Source organism: Staurois parvus, unplaced genomic scaffold (genome assembly GCF_062004578.1).
Source record: "Staurois parvus isolate SC_StPar_1 unplaced genomic scaffold, SC_StPar_1.0 ptg000176l, whole genome shotgun sequence".
In the NCBI taxonomy this organism is placed as follows: domain Eukaryota; kingdom Metazoa; phylum Chordata; class Amphibia; order Anura; family Ranidae; genus Staurois; species Staurois parvus.
This window is the reverse complement of record NW_028317972.1, coordinates 2533877-2561158: the sequence shown is the minus strand read 5'-3', so window position 1 is coordinate 2561158 and position 27282 is coordinate 2533877. Positions and strand designations below refer to the sequence as shown.

At 42.4% G+C, this 27282-nt stretch overlaps 1 protein-coding gene across 1 annotated transcript in view; it reads right to left on the bottom strand.

Moving 5' to 3' along the window:
- KCNT1 (potassium sodium-activated channel subfamily T member 1) overlaps window positions 1–25664 on the bottom strand; it is a 556984-nt gene extending 531320 nt beyond the window's left edge. The window contains exon 1 of the mRNA XM_089677057.1: window positions 25467–25664. Within this exon, the coding sequence (XP_089533183.1) occupies window positions 25467–25627 (161 nt within the window). The 5' untranslated portion in view covers window positions 25628–25664. The remainder of the gene's footprint in view (window positions 1–25466) is intronic.
- Between the last annotated feature and the right edge of the window lie 1618 nt (window positions 25665–27282).

Sequence of the window (27282 nt, the reverse complement as noted above, 5' to 3'; positions counted from 1 at the left end):
TGAGTTCCCCTTTAATGTCATTAACATTGATGTGTTCATTTGTATGCAAGGGCAATCCATCTTGTTCATTTTATATACTGTACACTCTGTGTGGGACATCAGCGATTTTATTCCATCTCAGTGCAAGCAAGTACTGCTGAAATATTAAATATCCCTACTATAATTACAAGGAAATGCTTATGTTTTAAAAACAAAGAATGGCCATAATCATTAAATATATCCAATAAACACTGTCCACTTTAACAAATTTATTGATGGACAGTAAAGCACTGAATCATGTATTTAGAGGCTGTTATTCCTCCAGAAGTAATGCCAAAGCCTGCAGATTCTGATTGTATAATATCATACATTATTCAGATTAAAGGAAACCTGTCATAGCACTTCAAAATGAGCATATCATGATAAAAAGCCAAAGTTATCTTTAAAGTTACATACAAATCTTTACATTTACAGTTGGCTTTCGCTTGTTGCCTTCAGGGCTGGCTCACACCAGAACTTGGTGCTGGAAAGGTGTGGTTCATGTGCTTTTCCTGCACCGGATCCAACACGCTGCCTTTGCGATCTGCTGTGTGCTTGTGGGCATCAGTTCACATGTTATCGCAGCACCATGCAATTTGGTGCACTTTTTTAAAAGTGGCGCATGTACTACTTTTTTGTGCTTTCGGGGACAATTTGCAGCCCGTTCAGATAAATGGACTGCCAAATCACACTGCAGGGGAATGCACAGGATTGCACAGGAACACAGACAGCATTTCTGTGCAATTCTGGTGTCACCTGGTAAAATGTTACTTTATAAATCTGCGTGAATAAATTCCTGACCTCTCACAATATACAGAAACGGCATCATTTTTAACCGCATGCCGCCCAGCCACTGTACATATACGGCGGCAGGGCGGCACTCACAGGCAAAACCACGTTTTAAGACGTGTGTTTTGTAAACAAATAGGGGGCGCGCGCGAGGCGCGCCGCCGCCCTATTTGTCCTGCGGTTCTCTGCCACAGATGTCAGTCGCCGGGTCACAGCCACTCCTTAGCGGCTATGTCCCGGCGATCGGCAGCAAACAGTGACAGAGAGCACAGCTGCAGTAGCTGTGCTGTCTGTCACTTCCCTGACAGCTCGAGGATGAGCTGATCGTGAAAGACAGTTTTTCTTTCTCGATCAGCCTTGTCCCGCCCAGTACACACCCCCGCCCCCTAGTTAAACACTCCCCTCACTCCTATAACCCTTCCCTGCTAAATAAAGTTTACCCCTTCTTCCCCATTGCCATTAGTACAGTGTCAGTTTTTTTTTTTTTGCACTGATCACTGTATTAGTGTTTTTGGGGATGTCAGTGACCCCAAGTCAGTACCCCCCAATGTCAAAATGTCCACCGCAGTCCCGCCATAAGTCGCTGGTCACTGCCATAAGTCCCTGATCGCCGCCATAATTCGCTGATCGCCGCCATTATCAGTATAAAAAAAACCCTAAAAATCCCAGTATCTTTCCCGCCATTTGTAAACGCTATAACTTTCACGTAAACCAATTAATTTACACGTATTGGGATTTTTTTTAGCAAAGACATGTCGCAGAATACATTTTGGCAGAAATTTATGACTAAATTTGATTTTTGCATTTTTTTTTTACTGGACATGTTTTATAGCAAAAAGTCCAAAATATTGTTTTTTTTTCCTCAAAATTGTCAGCCTTTTTTTTTTATAGCGCAAAAAATAAAAACCGCACAGGCAATCAAATACCACATTTATGTACCATATTGCATGACTGCGCAATTGTCCATTACACTAGCGCAGCGCTGTATAGCAGAAAAATGGCGTAGATTGCAGTATTTATACCATAGTTTGTAGACGCTATAACTTCCACAAAAAGCAATCAATATACACTTATTGGGATTTTTTTACCAAAAACATGTAGCAGAATACATTTTGGCCTAAATTTATAACCAACTTTGAGTTTACTATATATTTTTTATAGCTGAAAATAAAAAATATTGTTTTTCTTCAAAATTTTTGGCATTTTTTTTGTTTAGAGCGTGAAAAATAAAAAGTGCACAGATGATCAAATACCACCGAAAGAAAGCTCTATTTGTGTGAAAAAAAGGACGTAAATTTCGTTTGGGTGCAGCATTGCATGACCGCGCAATTATCAGTTGAATTAGTGCAGCGCTGAGTAGCAAAAAGAGGCCTGGTCATTAAGGGGGGCTCAAGTGGTTAAGAAAAGTTAATTTTTTTTTTCATTAAAAAAACTGTAATTGAGCTCTAGTCAATGACTTTGCCTAGACTGTGAAGAAGGGAGCACAGTGGCTAAGTGGTTGACACTTCCACCTAGCAGCACTAGGGTTGTTGGTTCGAATCCCAACAGAGGCACAACCTGCCTCGAGTCAGCATGTTCTCCCTGTGCCTGCATGGGTTTCCTCCCTCACTCAAAAGACATGCTGGTAGGTTAATTTGCTCCTATCTAAATTGTCCCTAGTATGTGTATGTATGAATGTGAGTTAGGGACTTTAGATTGTAAGCTCCTTGAGGGTTAGGGACTGATGTGAATGTATAAATATAAATATATGTAAAGTGCTGTGTAAATTGATGGTGCTATATAAGTACCTGTAATAATAATATTCCCTATTCTGCTGCAGACAACTCAATAGACAGGAACAGTCCACCACTGGCCTGTGGGGGAGTGCTGTTTTCCAGAGGATCAGCAGATCAGGTGAGTATAAACTTTCTGCTCACCCCTAGAAAAAATGAGCAGTTGACCTATGCAGCGTGTACACAGCCCCACTGCATGGGAAAAATAAATTTGCCCAGAATTGGGCTTTAAACTGTATATTGTAACTTTGTAGCAAGCCACCAAGTGTGAGGCTGTAGGAAGGGTTGTTCTGAATCAGATATTTATAAACACTGCCAAGAATTGCAGAGGCACCAGAATTTACCTGATTGTGTCATCTCTGAGCTGGCAGTCCAGGAAGTAGATACCAACCCTGGATAATGCCTGAATAGAGATGGCGCTGTCCTTCTGGAGAGGAAAACTATGAGGAGAGAGGGGATTGTCAGGGGGAGTGCTGCGGTCTTTGTAAGAGGTATTCATACATGGAAGTGTTAAATTAGCCATCCATACAAATAGGGCTTTTTTTCAGCCAAATGTGGTGGAACAGAGTTCTTCTACCTCCAGTTCTGGCCCTGAGCACGACACTATCTACTGTCACCAGTCACTTGTAAATGCAGAAACCCATCTTCTGAGTTTGCTAGGGACAGTACACTTCTCTCCCTTTCCCACAGAATCCATTCTACCCCTGCAGTCAGGACAGGACAAGAGAAGACCAGCTGTGATGCACTTTAACCTGGTGCCTGGATGCTGACACCCCTTCTGAATGATCTCTCTGGACAATAGTGAAGAGGCAGAGGTGCAAATGAATGTGCTCTGAGAGCACTGTGTGGGATAATAAGATGCAGCCATGGGAGGTACTAGAAAGTGGCTGGCTGCTGACAGTTTTTTTACTCAGAGGTGAGCAGATGAAGGCAGTGATGGGTATGTGTGTAATGGTGAGGGTTGTGGGGGTGCAGAGGTCAAAGCTGAGGAGAGGGTGCAGAAGTGAGATGTGGATGAGGAATGCAGAGCTAAGGAACTGTGGACAGGGGTTATTAATGGAGGGGGGGGGGTGCAGTGGTGAGCTGTGGGCAAGGGTTGCAATGGTAATCTGTGGGCGAAGGTTACAGAGGTGAGCTGTGGGTGAAGGTTACAGAGGTGAGCTGTGGGCGAGGGTTACAGAGGTGAGCTGTGGGTGAGTGTTGCAGAGGTGAGCTGTGGGCAAGTGTTACAGAGGTGAGCTGTGGGCGAGTGTTGCAGAGGTGAGCTGTGGGCAAGGGTTGCAGAGGTGAGCTGTGGGCAAGGGTTGCAGAGGTGAGCTGTGGGCAAGTGTTGCAGAGGTGAGCTGTGGGCAAGGGTTGCAGAGGTGAGCTGTGGGCGATGGTTGCAGAGGTGAGCTGTGGGCGAGTGTTGCAGAGGTGAGCTGTGGGCGAGTGTTGCAGAGGTGAGCTGTGACAGGTGTTGCAGAGGTGAGCTGTGGGCGAGTGTTGCAGAGGTGAGCTGTGGGCGAGTATTGCAGAGGTGAGCTGTGGGCAAGGGTTTCAGAGGTGAGCTGTGGGCGAGTGTTGCAGAAGTGAGCTGTGGGCGAGTGTTGCAGAGGTGAGCTGTGGGCAAGGGTTGCAGAGGTGAGCTGTGGGCGAGTGTTGCAGAAGTGAGCTGTGGGCGAGTGTTGCAGAGGTGAGCTGTGGGCGAGTGTTGCAGAGGTGAGCTGTGGGCGAGGGTTGCAGAGGTGAGCAGTGGGCGAGTGTTGCAGAGGTGAGCTGTGGGCAAGTGTTGCAGAAGTGAGCTGTGGGCGAGTGTTGCAGAGGTGAGCTGTGGGCGAGTGTTGCAGAGGTGAGCTGTGGGCGAGTGTTGCAGAAGTGAGCTGTGGGCGAGTGTTGCAGAGGTGAGCTGTGGGCGAGTGTTGCAGAGGTGAGCTGTGGGCGAGTGTTGCAGAGGTGAGCTGTGGGCAAGGTTGCAGAGGTGAGCTGTGGGCGAGTGTTGCAGAAGTGAGCTGTGGGCAAGTATTGCAGAGGTGAGCTGTGGGCAAGGTTGCAGAGGTGAGCTGTGGGCGAGTGTTGAAGAGGTGAGCTGTGGACGAGGGTTGAAGAGGTGAATGATGGATGTTCCTTTTTTTTAGAGGGTAAAAAGTTTTCACTGGGCAACATGTTTAGAGTGGTCAAAAGTATGTAATTCAGCAGTTGGGATATTGTAGCAGAGGAATTGGGGGGAGAGTTCTGTATGGAGGGGGGGTCATTTTTGGTTGTAAACTGTCCTGTGAGATGTGCACTCCTGAACCCTGCACTCTGTGTGTAGCGCACTCCTGAACCCTGCATTCTGTGTGTGACACACTTCCGAATCCTGCCACTGTTACACCCAGGGGCGGACTGACCATGTGGAAACTCGGGCACTGCCCGAGGGCCCGGGGTCAGTAGGGAGGCCTATAGGCTTTTTTGAGTTTGGGCAAGGACACAGGGGCCCCATGATCCCCTATTGCCCATGAGTTGTCAGTCCGCCCCTGGTTACACCCTTACACATGCCACTCTAATAATCCCCCTCATTCCACTGTTAGTTCAATATGGCCACATCCACCCTATGACACAGCTCGCACAGCTCACCACAACATTACTCACCTCCACAGGTGGGGGGAGGTGGCCAATGTGTGTGTGTGGCAGGGATGGAAAGAATTCTCTGGCAAAAAGTCAAATACACAAAAAAGGTGGATGGAGGAACCCCAACCCCATTCCCTGCCAGGAAATCAATATTTTCATCATATTTTGACAATAGCGGGTGCTAATACATTGATGTTCTCCCTGTGCCTGCGTGGGTTTCCTCCGGGTACTCCGGTTTCCTCCCATACTCCAAAGACATGCTGGTAGGTGAATTGGATCCTGTCTAAATTGGCCCTAGTATGTGTATGTATGAATGTGAGTTAGGGACCTTAGATTGTACACCCCTTAAGGGTTAGGGACTGATGTGAATGTATAATATATATGTAAAGCGCTGCCTAAATTGACGGCGCTATATAAGTACCTGAAATAATAATAATAAAAATAATCAGCTGCTGCAGCAGATTGGCAGTAGCTGCTGATCCAGAAAAAAAATGTAACATGTTCCTTCAACAGATGTTGATCAAATGATTTTGTCGAGCGGGCCCATCCACTTTACATACACCTTACCTAGCAAGCATAAACTTTACAATAACAAATATATCAGACAGTAGGTTCTCTTTAAGTGACATGGGAAAAGCATGTTGTAGCAAGAAGAAACAAAAAACTATCCCCTGGAAATTTCCAAAGCATTGCCTATTGTATTCTGTTGTTTCACGACAATATCTTTGTAAATAATAGTCCTGTTTTGGTTTCCAAGAATTTGCAATTTAAAAAAATATATATACAAGAGACTCTTGCGAGAGACAATATTTTTGCAAGATCTGGAACGTGGGCTTGTCACGTGCTGTTTTGTTAAGGATCAAAGCTTGAAGCTGTGCTCAGGAATTGAAAAGTCCTCTGTTCTTGGACTAGTTTGTCCATCTGCGTTAAAAGATCCAGCACAGCATGGTGACCAGCCAACGAGGGAGGTCTGTTTACTGAAGAGAACCTGCCAAGCTGCGAGAATGTGCAACTGTCAGGGATATCTTCCTGCCTCCTGCAAGGATAGTGAATTGGATTGTGTTTCTCGGAGCAGAGCCGGATGTTCCTAAACAAGTCACCAGCCAACAGTGGCATTGGGCATCTAAGGGGTCTTTGGCACAGACGGTCTATCTATTATCCACTTCCACTCCAGAAGTTTTACCCCCCTTCATGACCAGGCCATTTTTTGCTATATGGTGCTACTCCAATTTAACTGACAATTGCGTGGTGATGCAACACTGTACACAAATTAAATTTATGTCATTTTTTTTACACAAATATAGCTTTCTTTTAGTGGTATTTGATCATCACTGGGTTTTTTATTTTTTGCACTGTAAATGAAAAATGACTGAACATTAAAAAATATATATATATTTATATATATATCTATATATATACAGTGGGGCAAAAAGGTATTTAGTCAGCCACCAATTGTGCAAGTTCTCCCACTTAAAAAGATGAGAGAGGCCTGTAATTGGCATCATAGGTAGACCTCAACTATGAGAGACAAAATGAGAGACAAAATCCAGACAATCACATTGGCTGATTTGGAAAGAATTTATTTGCAAATTATGGTGGAAAATAAGTATTTGGTCACCTACAAACAAGCAAGATTTCTGGCTCTCACAGACCTGTACCTTCTTCTTTAAGAGGCTCCTCTGTCCTGCACTCATTACCTGTATCAATGGCACCTGTTTGAACTTGTTATCAGTATAAAAGACACCTGTCCACAACCTCAAACAGTCACACTCCAAACTCCACTATGGTGAAGACCAAAGAGCTGTCAAAGGACACCAGAAACAAAATTGTAGACCTGCACCAGGCTGGGAAGACTGAATCTGCAATAGGCAAGCAGCTTGGTGTGAACAAATCAACTGTGGGAGCAATAATTAGAAAATGGAAGACATACAAGACCACTGATAATCTCCCTCGATCTGGGGCTCCACGCAAGATCTCACCCGTGGGGTCAAAATGATCACAAGAACAGTGAGCAAAAATCCCAGGACCACACGGGGGGACCTAGTGAATGACCTGCAGAGAGCTGGGACCAACATAACAAAGGCTACCATCAGTAACACACTACGCCGCCAGGGACTCAGATCCTGCAGTGCCAGACGTGTCCCCCTGCTTAAGCCATTACATGTCCGGGCCCATCTGAAGTTTGCTAGAGAGCATTTGGATGATCCAGAAGAGGATTGGGAGAATGTCATATGGTCAGATGAAACCAAAATAGAACTGTTTGGTAGAAACACAACTTCTGTTTGGAGGAGAGAGAATGCTGAGTTGCATCCAAAGAACACCATACCTACTGTGAAGCATGGAGGTGGCAACATCATGCTTTGGGGCTGTTTCTCCGCAAAGGGACCAGGACGACTGATCCATGTACAGGACAGAATGAATGGGGCCATGTATCGTGAGATTTTGAGTGCAAACTTCCTTCCATCAGCAAGGGCATTGAAGATGAAACATGGCTGGGTCTTCCAACATGACAATGATCCCAAACATACCGCCCGGGCAATGAAGGAGTGGCTTCGTAAGAAGCATTTCAAGGTCCTGGAGTGGCCTAGCCAGTCTCCAGATCTCAACCCCATAGAAAACCTTTGGAGGGAGTTGAAAGTCCGTGTTGCCCTGCGACAGCCCCAAAACATCACTGCTCTAGAGGAGATCTGCATGGAGGAATGGGCCAACATACCAGCAACAGTGTGTGCCAACCTTGTGAAGACTTACAGGAAACGCCTGACCTCTGTCATTGCCAACAAAGGATATATAACAAAGTATTGAGATGAACTTTTGATATTGACCAAATACTTATTTTCCACCATAATTTGCAAATAAATTCTTTCCAAATCAGCCAATGTGATTGTCTGGATTTTTTTTCTCATTTTGTCTCTCATAGTTGAGGTCTACCTATGATGCCAATTACAGGCCTCTCTCATCTTTTTAAGTGGGAGAACTTGCACAATTGGTGGCTGACTAAATACTTTTTTGCCCCACTGTATATGTGTATTACTTTTTGCTATGAAACATATTCAATAAAAAAATATAAACATAAATTACATTTCTTCATAAATTTAGGACAAAATGTACTCTGCTAAATGTCTTTTGTAAACAAAAAAAAAATCCCGATAAGTGTATAGTAATTGGTTTACATGAAAGTTATAGCATCTACAAATGGCAGTATATATACTGGAATTTTTTTTTATACTAGTAATGGAGGTGATCAGTGACTTTTAATGGGACTGCGATAATACGGCAGGCATTCTGACTCTAACTAACACTGAGTGCCAACTAACTGCCACAGACATCTCCAGTGCTGATACAAAAACACTAACACTGTACTAATGACACTGGGCAGGAAGGGGTTAACATCTGGCTCAATCAAAAGGGTTAACTGTTTGTTAGGGAGTGATTAGACTGTGTACTGTGTTGTGTTTTACTAGGGGACATGCTGGTTTTTACCTTACTGTTTGCAGAGAGATAAAAACCAGCATGTCTTCATTTACAGGAGAGAAATCTATTTTGTTTACACTCAAAGATCTCTCTCCTGTCAGCTGCTTCGTCAATCACTGAGTCCCAGCCATGAATCGCAGGCTGGGACCTGGTGATTGACACCTATGGGAGCCAATGACCGCGTGGGTAGGTCAGCATGCGCACACACCTCCTACCCGGAAACGCAAAATCATATATATATATATATATATATATATATATATATATATATATACAGTATCTCACGGAAGTGAGTACACCCCTCACATTTTTGTAAATATTTTATTATATCTTTTCATGTGACAACACTGAAGAAATGACACTTTGCTACAATCTAAAGTAGTGAGTGTACAGCTTGTATAACAGTGTAAATTTGCTGTCCGCTCAATATAACTCAACACACAGCTATTAATGTCTAAGCCACTGGCAACAAAAGTGAGTACACCCCTAAGTGAAAATGTCCAAATTGGGCCCAAAGTGTTAATATTTTGTGTGGCCACCTTTATTTTCCAGCACTGCCTTAACCCTCTTGGGCATGGAGTTCACCAGAGCTTCACAGGTTGCCACTGGAGTCCTCTTCCACTCCTCCATGACGACATCACTGAGCTGGTGGATGTTAGAGACCTTGCGCTCCTCCACCTTCCATTTGAGGATGCCCCACAGATGCTCAATAGGGTTTAGGTCTGGAGACATGCTTGGCCAGTCCATCACCTTTACCCTCAGCTTCTTAAGCAAGGCAGTGGTCGTCTTGGAGGTGTGCTTGGGGTCGTTATCATGTTGGAATACTGCCCTGCGGCCCAGTCTCCGAAGGCAGGGGTTCATGCTCTGCTTCAGTATGTCACAATACATGTTGGCATTCACGGTTCCCTCAATGAACTGTAGCTCCCCAGTTCCGGCAGCACTCAAGCAGCCCCAGACCATGACACTCCCACCACCATGCTTGACTGTAGGCAAGACACACTTGTCTTTGTACTCCTCACCTGGTTGCCGCCACACACGCTTGACACCATCTGAACCAAATACGTTTATCTTGGTCTCATCAGACCACAGGACATGGTTCCAGTAATCCATGTCCTTAGTCTGCTTGTCTTCAGCAAACTGTTTGCGGGCTTTCTTGTGCATCATCTTTAGAAGAGGCTTCCTTCTGGAACAACAGCCATGCAGACCAATTTGATGCAGTGTGCGGAGTATGGTCTGCGTACTGACAGGCTGACTCCCCACCCCTTCAACCTCTGCAGCAATGCTGGCAGCACTCAAATGTCTATTTCCCAAAGACAACCTCTGGATATGACGCTGAGCACGTGCACTCATCTTCTTTGGTCGACCATGGCGAGGCCTTTTCTGAGTGGAACCTGTCCTCTTAAACCGCTGTATGGTCTTGGCCACCATGCTGCATCTCAGTTTCAGGGTCTTGGCAATCTTCTTATAGCCTAGGCCATCTTTATGTAGAGCAACAATTCTTTTTTTCAGATCCTCAGAGAGTTCTTTGCCATGAGGTGCCATGTTGAACTTCCAGTATGAAAGAGTGAGAGTGATAACACCAAATTTAACACACCTGCTCCCCATTCACACCTGAGACCTTGTAACACTAACAAGTTACATGACACAGGGGAGGGAAAATGGCTAATCGGGCCCAATTTGGACATTTTCACTTAGGGGGGTACACACTTTTGTTGCCAGCGGTTTAGACATTAATGGCTGTGTATTGAGTTATTTTGAGGGGACAGCAAATTTACACTGTTATACAAGATGTACACTCACTACCTTACATTATAACAAAAAAACTAAAATTGTGCCTGTGTCCAAATATATATGGACCTAACTGTATATATATATATTGTGACAGTAGGCTGGTAAAATCACCTGGTTGAGTCCAGAATGGCAGGTACATTTGTCCTAGATTCAGGCTCTATGTGGATTTGTTCCACTAGGGGGAAGTGCTGAGCCCTTCAGCAGTGAGGTAATGAGCCCAGCTGAAGTACGTGGGCTCATTAGGACCTCTATAAAACTTCCCAGCCTGCATAGGGAGTTGCTCCATCTTGGAACCAGTTCTGTGACTGTGCAGACTGGGGAGCTTCATATCTGTCTGTGCGGTGAGACAAACACCTGTGTGGTCAACCTCTAAATAACAGGGAGATAGGGACTGGGTGCAGCACAAGGCTGAACCTAGTTGATAGCGAGGGAAGCTGCATGTATAGTAAGTGGCCAAGTTGGCAAGGATTTATTTTCATGTTTCTTTTTGTTTTGATGTTTTTCCTCCTGTAAATAGTGTAAATAAACTGCACCTTTGTTTTCTCACCCAAGCTGCTGTTTTGCTGTGCCTATTTTTGTGTTGTGAACTCATGCAGGGGGTCACACATACCCGCTGCCGAGCTAACCCCGTTACACATGGTGGAGGATGCGGGTAGTTTGTGGTAAATATATGCCAGCATGTAGAAGATAATAAGACAGCTGGCTCTGGCAAATGCCACTCAACAACAGACTAATGCAGGTCTCCAACAGAGCATTGCAGCCTAGCAGCAAGCCCTGGAACAAGCGGAGGCCAGCCATAGGGAATTGTTGGCACAGCAGGAACAGAGATACCAGCAACAAATTGAGGCCATCATGAAGCAGCTCCAGCAGAGGCAGCAGACTGAGGCTGGGAGTGATTCCGGTAATACACCATCATTTTGTGTGGGCCGTTTATTGCCAAAAATGACTGGAGAGGATGATCCTGAGTTGTTTTTAACCACATTTGAACGAACTGCTAAAAGGGAAAAGTGGCCTAAGGAGCAGTGGGCTGGACTGATGGCCCCATTATTAGCTGGTTAGTCGCAGAAAGCTTATTATGACCTGGAGCCTGACCAAGCAAAAGACTACGATGTGCTGAAAGCAGAAATATTGGCACGGTTGGGTGTTACTCTCGCTGTCCAAGCTCAGTGTGTGCATAATTGGAATTTTCGACTTGGGAAACCCCCCAGGTCGCAGATGTATGATCTCATTCACCTGAGCAGGAAATGGCTGCAGCCAGAGACTTTGACTGCACCAAAAGTTGTGGAACGTGTGGTTATGGATCTGTTCCTGAGATCTCTTCATAATGCCATTCAAAGGTGGGTCAGCCATGAAAACTCAGAGACAGCGGCCAAGCTTGTGGATCTATTTGAGTGGCACTTGGCTAGAGAGAACCTGACCTCCTCTTCCAGAGACTCATGGACTTTCCACCCTAAGACCAGACCATCCTCAGTGGCGGGTAAGATGATACCAAGGGGTGAGGGTGGAGAGAGTGTGCGGATGGGAGTCCTACCCAATGTCTGGCGAGAGCAGCTAGGAAGGTCAAGGCCGCAAAAGGTGGCGAAAAAGGTTATTTGCTACCACTGCCAGCAAAAGGGACATATTGCAGCCAATTGCCCAGTTCTGGATGAGCCAATGCAATGTGACTTTCTAAGGGACAGACGTCAGTCATTGTTTGTGACAGTCGCATGCACTGCTAGCCGGGGAACTGAGAAACATTTATGTAAAATGTATATCAATGTAATGTTGCTGGATTCAGGTAGCCTGGTAACATTGGTGAAAGAGGAATTAGTCACTGCAGAGGTCTCTGGGCATAAAACGGTGGCTGTTCTTTGTGTGCATTGGGACACCAGAGAGTATCCAGTGGCAACCGTGTCTTTTGGGACTCCCAAAGGTAACCTGTCTCATCAGGTAGGGTTGGTGCCTCACTTACCACATGATGCCATTGTGGGGAGGGATTTTCCAAAATTCTAGGAACTCTGGGATTGTCCTGACCCCCCCACTGTCTCCCCTTCAGACCAGGAAGGTGATTCCCAAGAATCCTCTGTGTGTGGTGAGGACTCTCCTGAGTTCCCCTTGTCAGTATTAGCAGGGGAGACTCAAGGAACTAGGGAAGAGCCTACATCTTCAGACGAAAACATGCCGGCTGTTGAGTTTTCTGACTTAGAGGTTCACAGGGAAAATTTTTCCACTGAACAGTTAAAAGACCCCACACTGATAAAAGCACGGGAAAATGTGGTAAAAATAGATGGCCAACTAGTGAACCCAGATAAGACTTGTGCTTATCCGTACCTTGTGGAAAGGGACCTACTATATCAAGTCACTCAAGGAGCGAAAGAAACCACTGAGCAACTGGTAGTGCCCAAACCTTACAGGAAGTTTGTGTTGGAGTTGGCCCATGGACACATCCTTGGAGGTCATTCGGGCACAGAGAAAACCTGAGATAGAGTATTGCAGAGGTTCTATTGGCCTGGGGTCAATAAGGAGATAGAAAATTACTGTTACTCCTGCCCTGTGTGTCAGAATTCGGTCCCAATGCCCCATTTCCGTAATCCACTCATATCTCTTCCCATCATTAAGGACCCTTTTGAGAGGATCACAATAGATTTGGTAGGTCCGCTGGTAAAGTCCGCTAAGGGGCATCAGTACATGTTGATCATACTAAACTATGACACCCACTATTCAGTTTCCGCTCAGAAATACCTCTGGCAAGATGATAGACAAGGAGCTATTCCTCGTTTTCAGCCGAGTGGGTATTTCAAAAGAACTAAATGCAAAATATAAAAGTGATGAAGGTGTATAACCAACAACTGCGCTGAATATATAAATGAGTGATACTTATCAGTATAAGTAATGTCTGTGTGTCACCACATAAACTATGCTGCCATTTTAAAAAATAAACAAATCATCAAGAAAAAAACACTTTAGCAAATATTTAGGTGGCGCATAAATCAATCTTCTGTGCAAAAACTCTATAAAAATATATAAAGTAAATAAAGGTATTCAACACAAAGAAAATGATTAATGAAATTACAATAATAATTATAATTATATTCCAAAAGAAAAGTTCAAATAAATCAGTCCACAAGATGATCACCACATGAGAAAAACTTGTGCAGAATGAGTGAATACGTAAATATATGTAAGGTGTGCACTCACTCACTCCCACTCTCATGGTTGGCACGATTTTCAAGAGACGAATCAGACCACTGTGATTTTCTATTCTCCTTATTTCGTGATAAACAAGAATCCAGTACTCCTGAACTCCAATATACAAATTCCTCCTCCTAATCCTCCATACTCAAATGACCATGTAAGAAAAAAAAACGAGAAAGCCCCAAATAGTGCAGTACCAACTAAACGATTCTTTATTGCCACAATAGAGTGCCACTTACAAGATGTAAATGAATAAAAAGCCCAAAGATGTTAGCTTGAATAAGCTCTTAGTACAAAGCAAGCCTAATCAGTGCTCTCACCACCGGGGCATAAATAACAATATATAAACCCTTATATAAAACATTTGTACATTTATATGGACACATACATGCATAAAAAATATATTACAAATCTTTTACTCAAAAACTAAATTAATGATAACATATCAAAACATGAATTTTATAAAATAAAAAGGAATAAAATTAAAATAATATAAAATAAAAATAGAATAAAAATGGAATTAGGAGAGTATATGGTCTTGATAAATGGGCATGAACAGCTCCACACAGCCAAACAATCAAAAGTTGCTAATGAAGCAGTTAATGTCCAGTTCCACATTCAAACCAGCAGGTGTCAGAGATTTCAGCAAGAAAATCCATTTTGTCTCCCTTTGCAAGAGATCACTTACTCTATTCGATCCCCTCCATTTGGGGGGAATCAAATCGACCCCCCAAAATTTCAACATGGAGGGATCCTTCTGATGATATCTCGCAAAGTGTTCAGATACACTATTGTGACTACATTTCATCTCATTACTTGTTTCAGTGATTACTTTAAAGTTATGGATTTTGGACTAATAGAGTGGGCGAATCTCCCCAGCAGGACCACAAACAATAGAACCCAGATACAGTTTTCACATCTTCCTAACTCCACTCATAACTAAAAAACCTCTTGGCTTTAGATCAACTTTTATGAAAAACCTTTACTCATTGAGATGGCACAGATGAAAGATCTGAATTAAAAAAAGTTGCCAAAAAGAGAACATGCCAGGCACGCATAGTTCCAGACTTCTGTCTGTGAGTATCGGATTTAGAAAAGGAAATTCAGTAATTATAAGAGCTGACAGCCTAAAATCTATCCAAAACCAAAACCTTTTTGTTGTTTTGGGTCACGTAGAAAAGGATTAAAAACCCCCATCGTTTTTTTTTTTCTATCTGTGTCCCCTATACTAAGATTTTCCATCACATCCTGAAACAAAGACACAAAAGGGAGTGATAGGAAATTTCTCTAAACCCCTGGTACTCAAACAGGGTCCACTAACTTTCTATGTGCAGCCCTCTGTGTCCTGGGCTAGGTCCACTACCTATTAGGCACCTGTTGTCTTTGCAGAGCTGCAGCAGGATGTTGGGTGCTGAAATACTCTCTGCAGCATGGAAACAGAAAGTACTGCCAGGCACAGTGACTTCTGACTGGCACTACACATATAGTTCTGGTACATGGGGGGGGGGGGGGGGTACATAGCTGCGTGGGAGCAAGTGAAGAGGTAAAGTTAAATTTAGCTGCAGTGGGGGGGGGGGGGGGGTTAAAAGAAAATACACTACCACGAACCACAACTGGGAAGGGGGGAGCTAAAAAAAAACTGCCACTGGGGGGAAGAGGCTTAAAAAACCACTGTTACTGACCACCTCTGAGGGAGGTGCAATTAACGGCACAGCTATGGGGGCTAATTGTGTCCCAAGCTATGCAAACCTCATGGTGGTCTTTTGCAAATTACAGTATATTACTAATAATAACCCCTTTGCGTCCCACATTGACTACTATGGGAGATATATAGATGACATAGTCATCATATGGGATGGTCCCTCCCACCACCTAGGATTATCCTTTACCTATGTGCAAGATCCCCATACTCTAGCCTTTTTAGATCTACATCTTTGCCATGATGATGGCAAGATTTTCTCCAAAAATTATGTCAAGCCCAAAGCTGGCAATTCATATATTCGTTATCGGAGTTGCCACCACCCTAGGTAAGTTAGGAACATCCCAAAAAGCCAATATTGTCGACTCAGGAACTACTGTACTAGGGAAGTGGACTACATCGCACAGGGTGACATTCTAGCTAAACATTTCTTGGACAAAGGGTATCAAGCTCCTCTCATTCAAGACACATTTCAATATTATCACAATAAACCAGCCCATAAGTCCGATACAGTAGGGCTAGGCAACAAAATAGAACCTATTCGTTTCACTACCCAGTTCCACATTCTGTATAAGAAAATGGAAAACATCTTGCGTAAGCATTGGTCTATTTTGTTGCAAGATCCATTCTTACACACATTCATTCCAGAACATCCAAAAGTCTTGTATCGAAAGGCCAGAAATATAAAAAGCAAAATTGCTACTAGCCGGATGTGCAAATCCCAGAAACCAAACCTAAAATGACAATCCCCCTGATTGGTATGTACCAGTGCAAAAAGGCATTATGCCTTACATGTTCTTTTATTCAGCATGGCCAAAAAACCTATATCATAAAAGGGAAAACTATCCTATTAAAGGGTTTTACAACTGTTCCACAGAATACGTCATTAACTGTTTGACCTGCCCATGCGGATTATTTTATGTAGGAAGAACCTTATGAAAACGCTTTGGCGAGCACAGACGTCTCATAGAAGCTGGATCAAACACAGTGTCCCTAGACATTTTCTAGAACATCATCAAAAATCCACCACAGGGCTCTCAGTATGGGTTGTAGAACATATCCCAAAATTATCCTCCATGGCAGAGCGTTTTAAGTGTCTCTGTCAGTGTGAAACATACTGGATTTATACGCTGGGCACCCTAGTCCCGGGAGGCCTTAATGGAGAAATTGAAATACACACAGTACTTTAATCCCTGTACTTTATTGATACACAATATATATCTTCTTGTTCTTTCCCCTCCCCATCCTTTGTTTTCACTTTCAAGCATGACACTGCGCAGTTACAGAAACACACGCAGTTGCGTACCAATACAGTGATAGGACCTTGTGCCATTTTAGCTACCTTTCAGCTAAACATAAATCTCCCGTATACATGTCTCTGCGTAATCCGGTATTAATTATTTTTTGTTATAAATCTGATTCCTTTATTTTATTTTAATCCATTTTAGTATACTATGGAATATAACTTAATTACTGTTAATATTTATTTGATAATAATCCGAGCATGTATTGTTTATGATATTTTATTAAGTATTTTCTTTTTATGCATAACCTTTTTTATACAAATTGCTTTCAATTCGACATTGTACTGTTCCTTTACATCCTGCTGCGCCTTGCTGTCCCACAATGAAGACAGTTCCTATTTAAGTAGTCTCCACTTTTAGCCACATTAGGTCTGTAGAAAGAGCTAGATGCTCCGAGTGCATAGCCTGTTTTCTGTGTTCCTGGCATCTCCTTCATCTGACCCTGTCATACTTCCGATGACATCACTTCCGTTGGTGCGTTCCACGCTGATAGTGCGGCTTCTTCCGGGTACAGACGCCGTTGATTGGCTCCAGTACACCTCTACACCCATAGAAAGATCCTCTCCACTGCACCCACGACTTTACCATATAGCTGTCCTCGTGACAAAGTGTAACATTTGGTGGAGGGGGGATTATGGTGTGGGGTTGTTGTTCAGGGATTGGGCTTGGCCCTTTAAGTTCCAGTGAAGTGAATTCTTAAGGAATCTGCATACTAAGACATTTTAGACAATTTCATGCTCCCAACTTTGTGGGAACAGTTCGGGGATGGCCCTTGTGATGGAACGCCTGTCACCCCAATTAGGTGACTTCGTCAGAGAACAGCTTCCTCGCCACTGGAACACAGGACCGAGGTATTATAGCCGGGCATTGCACCCAAGACTAGACGAGACTAGCTTACATGCTAAAGTGGAACTCCTTTATTGAACAGAAAAAAGTTTTTTTACACTCCAGAAATAGGGCCCATCCCCTCATGAACAATAAAACAAATATTACACTGTGTGATAAACATCCCACACTGATTAGGTAACGAGGTGAAGCTGACATCAGTCTAATCCTATCATTCCCTTCTCCTTCAGCAAGGACTTCATCAGTGCTCAGTTAAGAGGTCAGCTAGATGTCCTTAGTTGTGAATAGTTCTAATTTTAGAGTATCCTGCTAAATTCCCCATCCCTATCCCCAGTTCCACAATAAAACTCCAAAAACAACATCACCTAGACTGGTCATTGAGAAAAATGAGCAAAAGTTTGTGTGTGTGTACCTGGCTGAGGAAAATACTTTGTGCCTAGCAGCGGGGCAAACCAAGGGGAGACCTAGGCAAAAATACAAATGGCTCCTCTACACCATGCAGTGTCCAACTCCCTTCCTAGAGCATGTCTTAAAGTGGAGCTCCAGACGTTTCTGTGTTTATTAAAAGTCAGCAGCTACAAAAACTGTACCTGCTGAATGTTAATAAACACACACTTACCTGTCCCGGGGTCCAGCGATGTACTCGCCCGCGCAGTCCCTTCTCTCCTTCTGTCCTCCACAGCACTGGCATCTCTACTTGGTGCCAACTGCGCATGCGCGAATCGTGCTGCGCCTCCTAATTGGTCTAGCAGTCTCTTGGGACCTATGAAAGTTCCCAGGAGACTGCGGGAGCAAGGAGGGGGCCGAACATCCGAATCACTTCCTTGCAGCGAACTGAGCCGAAAGTGGGAGCGGGTACCTGTCAAAACCAGGAACCCCCCCCCCCCAAAAAAAAAGGTGCCAAATATGGCAGTGGGGGGAGGAGGCAGATATGTGGAGCTTCCACTTTTGAGTGGAACTCTGCTTTAAGGGTGCCCAAGGATGCGTTCTTTACTTTTGCAATTTCCAGGAAGTTGATGTATCATCCACTCTGCTGGCTGTATGAAGAGCCAAAAAACCAGCACACTTTCAAAGTAAGAAAAAATATTTCAGTTTCAATACTAATACAATGTTTTGTGTCAGTGAGGCTAAAAAAATCCAGAGGAATGACTGTAGTTCCTCTTTAACCACTTGTCTACCAGAAATGTTTTCATTTTTTGCACACATGTTAAAATCAGAATTTTCCGCTAGAAATGACTATAAATGCTCCTTCCAAAAGTATATATTTTTTGAAAGCAGAGACCCTGTAGAAAATGGTGGTAGTTGCATTATTTTTATTTCGCACAATACTCATGCAGTTTTTTCAGGAAACAATACACTAAAATTAATTTTAGAGTAAACACAATATTATACCCAATTTTTGGTAAACTTTAAACCATGGGGTTGCATTGAGTAAATAGTTACCAAATATGTCAAGTCCTAAAATTGTGCACACCTGTGGAATTTCAGAAAATGGCGGTACACCCAAATTCTCTACAGGCGACACTTTAAAACTTTTACAGGTCATCAGTTTAGAGTTAACTATCAACTATGGCCCTAGAATTATTGTTCCCACTCTGATGTTCAAGATTTCACATGTGTGGCACAATTGATGCTCACATACACATACTCGCCCTGTGTTGTGCTCTTGGCATTGAGTGTGTGTGGGTGGTGGCAGGTACTTTTTATGGAGACATGGTGGGGTCTATTAGCTCCTCATTATGTCTCCGCTGTCCTCTAGTGCAAGTGCCCTCTAGTATTTTCTGTAAAATGCAATGCAATATGGCAACCTGCAGGCCTTCTGTACACAGATGGTGTATGGAATGCCCCCCCCCCGAAATGTAATTTCCTGCTTTTGTGATCAGTTTACTGATTTTCCCAGAAGTCAGGAAAAGATACAAGTCAGATTTTGGGTATCCTCTGCAACAAAAAATTCATTTTTGTTGTGATGCTACTAGAGGTAAATTACATAAAGGGATGCAGACCCTGCAGATACAGCAGTGGATTGATAATTATAAAGTCACTCCCCTTCATATTCACTTTGCACATGGAGACAGACAAAAGGTAGGAATCTGCAACAAAATGTTTTAAAAGCCCTGCAATGTACATAGAACACAAAGAGGGGAATGTTTTTTTCTCAATAAAAGTGGAGTTATTCTTTAACTACTTGTCTACCATGGCATTTATAACTGTACCTTAGGAGACAAGTGGTTAATGTAATGAGTGTCAATGTAGTACTCCTTTAACTGTAAGTAAAATGGGCTCATTTTTCCTAAGTAAATTGGAGGATTCAGGTGGATTTTCTCAGACTTTTATAAATCGAATTAACAATTACAGATTGAGGTTCTTGAAAACCTCTTCTGTCAGTGCAGTGTTTAGCGCCAGCTGGCCTTGCCGACATCCCTACACCCCTGTCCCCCCCTCTCAGCTGCTATCTCATTATTTTCAATCCTCTTTGAGGACCTGGCAAAGTGTCTCTAGAGAGATAATTTTTTTGTGCTGATGATATGATTTTTATCAATGCACTGATTCCCATCCCTCCAGGAGTACAGCAGCTACTTTTTGCTTATGATTCACTGTTTTTGTTTTCTGCGTATTTCGTGATCCCCTCAAGCGCACGTCGAAAACTGCGTTCTACTAGGCCCCCTTAGTCTGCATTATGTGACCCTGTAGGGGGCAATGAGAATGTTGTTTGATGCACTTGGCAGTGGCCACATGACCTACAACAAAATGAATGCTGATTCAACAGCTGCTGAGAGTCTAAATTGTCAGACTGAAGGAGCACAGGAGTTTGTTGCTATAAAGGGTCATTTTATACCCAATCTAGGAACCTTGGGCCTTCCTGTAAGTCGCAGGAGGCCCTATTAGGGGCATGCTGGGACATCTAGTACATTATTACCTACAATCATCTGCACTTTCTCTATTCTGTTTATTACTAATTGTTTGAATTGCCCAAAGCTGGTCATACACTGAAATATTTCTCTCTATCTGATTGGATGTAGCTGCTGTGTGGCCAAGAATTTTCTGCCCATCTCCTTTACATTTTAGATATATGCACCTCTTAAGAGAGGAACTACTTAGCCCAAGCTTAGCGTAAAGTCTTTCCAGGAAACTAAAGGGGAATGGTTGGTATGTACAGTCAGGTCCATAAATATTGGGACATGAACACAATTCTAACATTTTTGGCTCTATACCCCACCACAATGGATTTGAAATGAAACGAACAAGATGTGCTTTAACTGCAGACTGTCAGCGTTAATTTGAGGGTATTTACATCCAAATCAGGTGAACGGTGTAGGAATTACAACAGTTTCCATATGTGCCTCCCACTTGTTAAGGGACCAAAAGTAATGGGACAGAATAATAATCATAAATCAAACTTTCACTTTTTAATACTTGGTTGCAAATCCTTTGCAGTAGTTTGGCAAACTCTAATCTGGCCTTCCTGTTTTTGAGGCTCACCAATGGTTTACATCTTGTGGTGAACCCTCTGTATTCACTCTGGTGAAGTCTTCTCTTGATTGTTGACTTTGACACACATACACCTACCTCCTGGAGAGTGTTCTTGATCTGGCCAACTGTTGTGAAAGGTGTTTTCTTCACCAGGGAAAGAATTCTTCGGTCATCCACCACAGTTGTTTTCTGTGGTCTTCCGGGTCTTTTGGTGTTGCTGAGCTCACCGGTGCGTTCCTTCTTTTTAAGAATGTTGCAAACAGTTGTTTTGGCCACGCCTAATGTTTTTGCTATCTCTCTGATGGGTTTGTTTTGTTTTTTCAGCCTAATGATGGCTTGCTTCACTGATAGTGACAGCTCTTTGGATCTCATCTTGAGAGTTGACAGCAACAGATTCCAAATGCAAATAGCACACTTGGAATGAACTCTGGACCTTTTATCTGCTCATTGTAATTGGGATAATAAGGGAATAACACACACCTGGCCATGGAACAGCTGAGAAGCCAATTGTCCCATTATTTTTGGTCCCTTAACAAGTGGGAGGCACATATGCAAACTATTGTAATTCCTACACGGTTCACCTGATTTGGATGTAAATACCCTCAAATTAAAGCTGACAGTCTGCAGTTAAAGCACATCTTGTTCGTTTCATTTCAAATCCATTGTGGTGGTGTATAGAGCCAAAAATGTTAGAATTGTGTCGATGTCCTAATATTTATGGACCTGACTGTACCTCTTAATGAACTACAATGCCCAGCAGGAGAAATCTCAGGGTGTCAGAGACAGAAGTACCAGATGTCGGCCCCCCCAGCTCTATCCAACCAGGACCTCAATTAACAGCAACTTGAAACCTTAGAATGGTTTTAGGTAGGGGTAGCCACCCCCAACCTGAACAGGTGGAATCCCTTAAACAGGAAGACACTGCTGTTCTAAACCTCACACTGTTTATGTGTTCCCAAGCCACCTTCTGGGCACACCTTCCCAGGGATTCATTGCAGCACAATAAATATTCATGCTGCCCATTTGCCTTCCTCCATTCCTATGTTCCAGAATTTTCTAGAAGGCAGGTGAGAGCAATCAACCCCGCAGCCTGTGAAATCCAGAACAGTCGAAAGAAATCAACAACTGCTCCAATGTTTACAGAGGAGCCAAAAAGAACTAAATGTACCTAACACCCTAGCAACCTAATTAAGAGGATGCTATATATACAGGTATATCTCATGTCTAGGGATGCACCAATACCACTTTTTTAAGACCGAGTACGAGTACTGATACTTTTCCTCAAGTACATGCTGACACCAATTACCAATATCTATTTTTAGGGACATGTAACAAGACTCACCAACAGAAGCACAGAAAGAGACATGTAATAGGACTCAGTGCCAGAAGTTCAGCAAGGGACATGTAACAGCACTGAGGACTCACCAACAGAAGTTCAGCAAGGGACATGTAACAGCACTATATGTAACTAGCAATACATTAATATTTATCTGACATATTTCATAGCGTTGCTGGACAACAAATGTACAGCAAATATAAGATGGTAGTATATTTTTTTTACAAGTACAGTTTTTACCTTACAAGGAACATTGTGCCCATTGAACATTTGATTTTACTAAGATGCCAGTCCACAGACATGATAATTTGGACTGATGTAGATGGCTGTTATGGCACATGCCATACATCAGTATCTGCTTTTTGGATGCAACACGGACACACCTCCAATGTGACACCATGGTGTCAGAAGAGCCATCATTCCCAATAACTGGGTGGGTTGTCTAAATTTCCAAATTAGTTTACTCTAAAAAAAACATGATTTTATTTCAGTAAAGAACAGCTTGCAGGTCCAAAATTTGGAAAACAGATTTTACAGTTGTAGACCAATCTGCTGTAGATTATTGATTTTTAGCTTTAGGAAATCAGCAGTTTTAGATTTTGTCTTGGAGCTGTTATCTTTGGGCACTACTACTCCTGTCTAAGAATAAGGTACGTATACCACAGCAGAGGTTACCTAATGATTGACACATCAGTATAAAATCAATCAACTGATCCAATCATATTAACTGGTCAGACCTCTAGTATTTTTTCAATGCCAATTCACCTGCATCAAACACAGCACTTTCAATGTCAAAAGGTTATAAGAAAAAGAAAACAAAATCTGAAGTTAACACCTGTGTCTAATTGCTCCATATGCTATACAATGCCGATTTTTCAACCCATCCAACTGCTTTAATCTTTCATTGAATCTGACAGGACTGGTCCAAATCAATTAAAATGGTAGTGGGAAGTGACCAATAATTACTAAATGTGCTCAGAATCTTTGAACAATCTTTGTGAACTATTTGGATAATGCATGTATATACAGCATTAGCGTTTGGTGTTAGGGGGGTAGTTTAATTGTTACATTGTTTTACATTGCCACATTTATTTTAGAAGGTAAATTTGTGCCCCCTCCCTGCTTCCCATTGCAGCACCCCTATACCCATTTAAGTGAAAAGAAAAAAACTTTATACATACCTTTTACCAGGTTTGTACTGTCTGGTGACATCACCCCCCCCCCCTCTTCTTACTGCAGCAAAGGCATATCCTATATGCTTCAGAGAGTGGCACCTTATAATGATGAGCTCCATTTTTTTAGCTGAAGTTGAGCTTTATTGATGGCCCTCCAAATTACTTATAACCACTGCTCCTCTGCTGCTCCTTTCTCTCGGAATAGTGAAGTTACAAACCCTTACTTCTGGATATGGTAGAGCATGTGACTTACTCTTCTTCCTTCAACATGACAGCCTTGGTGTTTGGTGATTGACAATCAGTGATGTCATGTAGGAGCAGAGAGAGTCTTTTCCTATATTAGGGACACACAGGGGAGCTGTAGGATCGTCCCTTGTTCTTAGCACTGGGAATGGGAACTCCATCTAGGCGAATTGCTCTTGAATGAATCTAAATTCCTGGCTAACTCTGAGGAGTCAACTATCTGCACCCCATTAATAAACCAATTTGTCAAAAACCTATTTTTTACAGTGTCTCATTCATGGTGGCTTTAATGTTATTTAATATATACAGTATATGTCTTCAGTTTTGCCATATGTAGCACTAAAGTTGCATACTTGATTTTGTGGGGGAACCCAGTGATAATACAGCTCCCTAGTGTGTTAATCATGCTTTTTCCTCTACGGAGAGCTCATTGTCTAATACGATTTACTATAATAAAGACTTAAAACATATACATTGTGTAGTTACAATAAAGTAACACATTGAATATAACTTTTATTTTTCAAGCTGAATGCACAGTTCTTGTTGTGTGGGAAGCGGTTGGAGAACATATTAGACCTTTTTTTACAAATATCACATTTAATAATTTGTACTATTGTGTGAGAAAGTAGGGAACATCCATTACATATAAAGGAAGAGGTTCTTCACAACAAGAGCAGGAAGTACTAATGGAAATGTGTTAATGGATGATAAATGGCTGGAATATTTGCTTACAATGATTGATATCAATGAATACAATTATTGAAGAATAATGAAGGAATAATTTGATCCAGGTAATTGAACTGTACAGTTTAGAATTATGTTTTTTCCTTGTGAGGTAATGGGGTCCACAGTTACTTAGATGACAAATGTTTTGTCTCCTTTGGACCAAAACTGACAAAGATGTTATTGGCTGGACCTGATGAACCTGAAATTTTATACAACCTAATTACCTGCATAACACATGGAGGTTCCAACTGCAAAAGAAACTAAGTATACAATCTGTAAGGACAGGGAACACTTTCAGTGTTTCTGTGCACAAATCCCCGCATCTGAGATAAGAGACAATACAATTTTACAATAGAAATCTGTTTTACTTACAGATTGACCAGCTTTAAAGATAGTCCTGAGATTCCAAGTAAACCTGTCATGAGAAACATACTGAGGCTGCTAATGTCAGATCAATGGCCTTTCAGGTCAATGACCAAGGTCAGGTCAGCTTCCTGAATAATCTAGCTGACTGCCTGTTATTCCAACTCACTAGATTTAGCTTTTCCTTTTTTCCTAACTTACTAGCTTGGAACACGTTTTCAGACCAGGAAAGTCCTAAGTCCTGATCTTGCATACCTGCCGAGTCAATGACCCAAAATAATAAAGTGAAGGGGTCAACAAGACAAGCCATTCAACTAGCTTTTTCAGAAGAGGTCAACAATTGCAAGATTCAATATTTCTCTGTGACAGTTGTCTGTTTAACCTAAATGACATTTCTAGATGTATCTTTAATCCACATGATGAATCAACTCCAACTTTTTACTGGTATCATTTTGCCTTCAGACAAGACCCCCATCTGGAATTAAATTTGGAATTAAAGCAACACCATTTAAAGGCAACCCCCACATTTAAAAATAGGCTTTCCAAACAGGTATGTTTGTCTTTTGTCACATCTAACTGGAAATAAACACATTTCAAAAGCTTATCTTTTTGGTTTGTTTGGTAAGCTTGTAAAAATGAATGGGAAAACCCAACTATTCACCACTTCCCATGCGAAGGGCAAAAAGGGAGACAATTTACCTGGAAGTGTATTTCTGGGTGCTGCCATCATCATAGACGAAGGTCTGGTTGGTATAGCACTCACTGCACATCCTCTTGTCCCCTGGGTGATGCTGGTGCTGATGGTGGACGGTTGACTTGTAAATCCCCTGAAGGCTTCTTTCTTTATCCGCAAATGGCATCCCAGCAGAGACTTCCAGCTGGTGGATAGGGACACAGCATCAAGTTTCCTCAAGCAAAATTAGAAAATGTTTGAGCCTTGGTTCTAACTTGTCCCCCCTGATATTGTTGATGAGGGCAGCAGTGAAACCAATGGAGTGTCCCCTCCTCTCATGTCCTGCAAATGGACTGAGGAGGACTGCTTCACTTTAATAATTCCAGGCTCCAGGAAATGGAAGAGAAGCCCACATCAGCCTACCAGCATCACCTGCCTGACATGTACAGCTGCTATGTCTTACATATATCCAACAAGGAGGTCTGGGGACTTAATGTAACATTGAGTAGAGGACCCTGCAAAAGACATCAAGGCTCTCCCTTCCTCTTCAATGTTTCTTTTATCCATTGACGATGCTTTCTGAATTACACTTTTCTTCTTTTGTTTCGTTCTGTGCTATTTCTCTCTTTCTCTTTTTTCTTCTCTTGCTGAGAATTGATTGCCCACTTCTCACCAGGGTCTTAATATTTTCACCAGTCCTGTTGCACCACCTCCTGGCAAGTTCAGAACTGCATATACTGGTTTCTGCCTGGTGGGATGGTCTATTTCTTTAATTGTATTAATTCATGTAGCAATGACATATTCTGCAGCACTGTGCAGAAAACACTGAGCCATTCTCTGCAGTCTCTACATCAAAGGAGCTTACACTCTAGCATCCCCACACAGTTGCAAAGTTTTGTTGTAATGCATTTATATATCTCTGACATAGTCCACAACAATATACAGAGAGAGTAGAGCCATTCACATCAGTATCTGCACCAAAGGAGCTTGCACCATTATATCCCCACCACACTCACACATTAATATTATTATACAATTATAAAGTTCTTACATTTTCCACAGAGCTGTACAGAGAACACATAGTCATTCACAACATTCTCTGCAGCAGTGGATCTCATGCCTAATGTCCATATCATAGTCACACAAGATTGCTATTACACTTTTATATAGCTCTGACACTTTTTGCAGTGCTGTACAAAGAACAATGTGCCACCCACATCATTCTCAGCACCAGAGGAGCCTGTGCTTTAATGTCCCACCGTAGTTACGTGCTATTATTTTTTATTGTACATTTTTATAGCTCTTACATATTCTATGCTGTGCAGTGCTGTACAGTGAACACTAAGCCATTCACACCAGTCTCTGCACCACAGAAACTTACACTCTGATGTCCCCAACGTAGTCACATAATATTACACAGTGCTCAGCATAAATGAGTACACCCCTTTAGAAAAGTAAGACTTTAATCAATATCTCAATGAACACAAGAACAATTTCCAAAATTGTGACAAAACTGAGCTTTATAGAACATTTGTTTAGATAATTACATGAAAGTAAGGGTAATAATATTACTTAGAATACAAACTCTTCCATTTTACTCAAATTAGTTGATACAAAAATGAATACACTCCACAACAAAAACTACTACATCTAGTATTTTGTATGACCTCCATGATTTGTAAGGACAGCACCAAGTCTTCTAGGCATGGAATGAACAAGTTGGTGACATATTCAAACATCTATCTTTTTCTATTCTTCAAGAACGACCTCTTTTAGAGCCTGGATGCTGGATGGAGAGTGATGCTCAACTTGTCTCTTCATAATTACCCATAGATGTTCGAT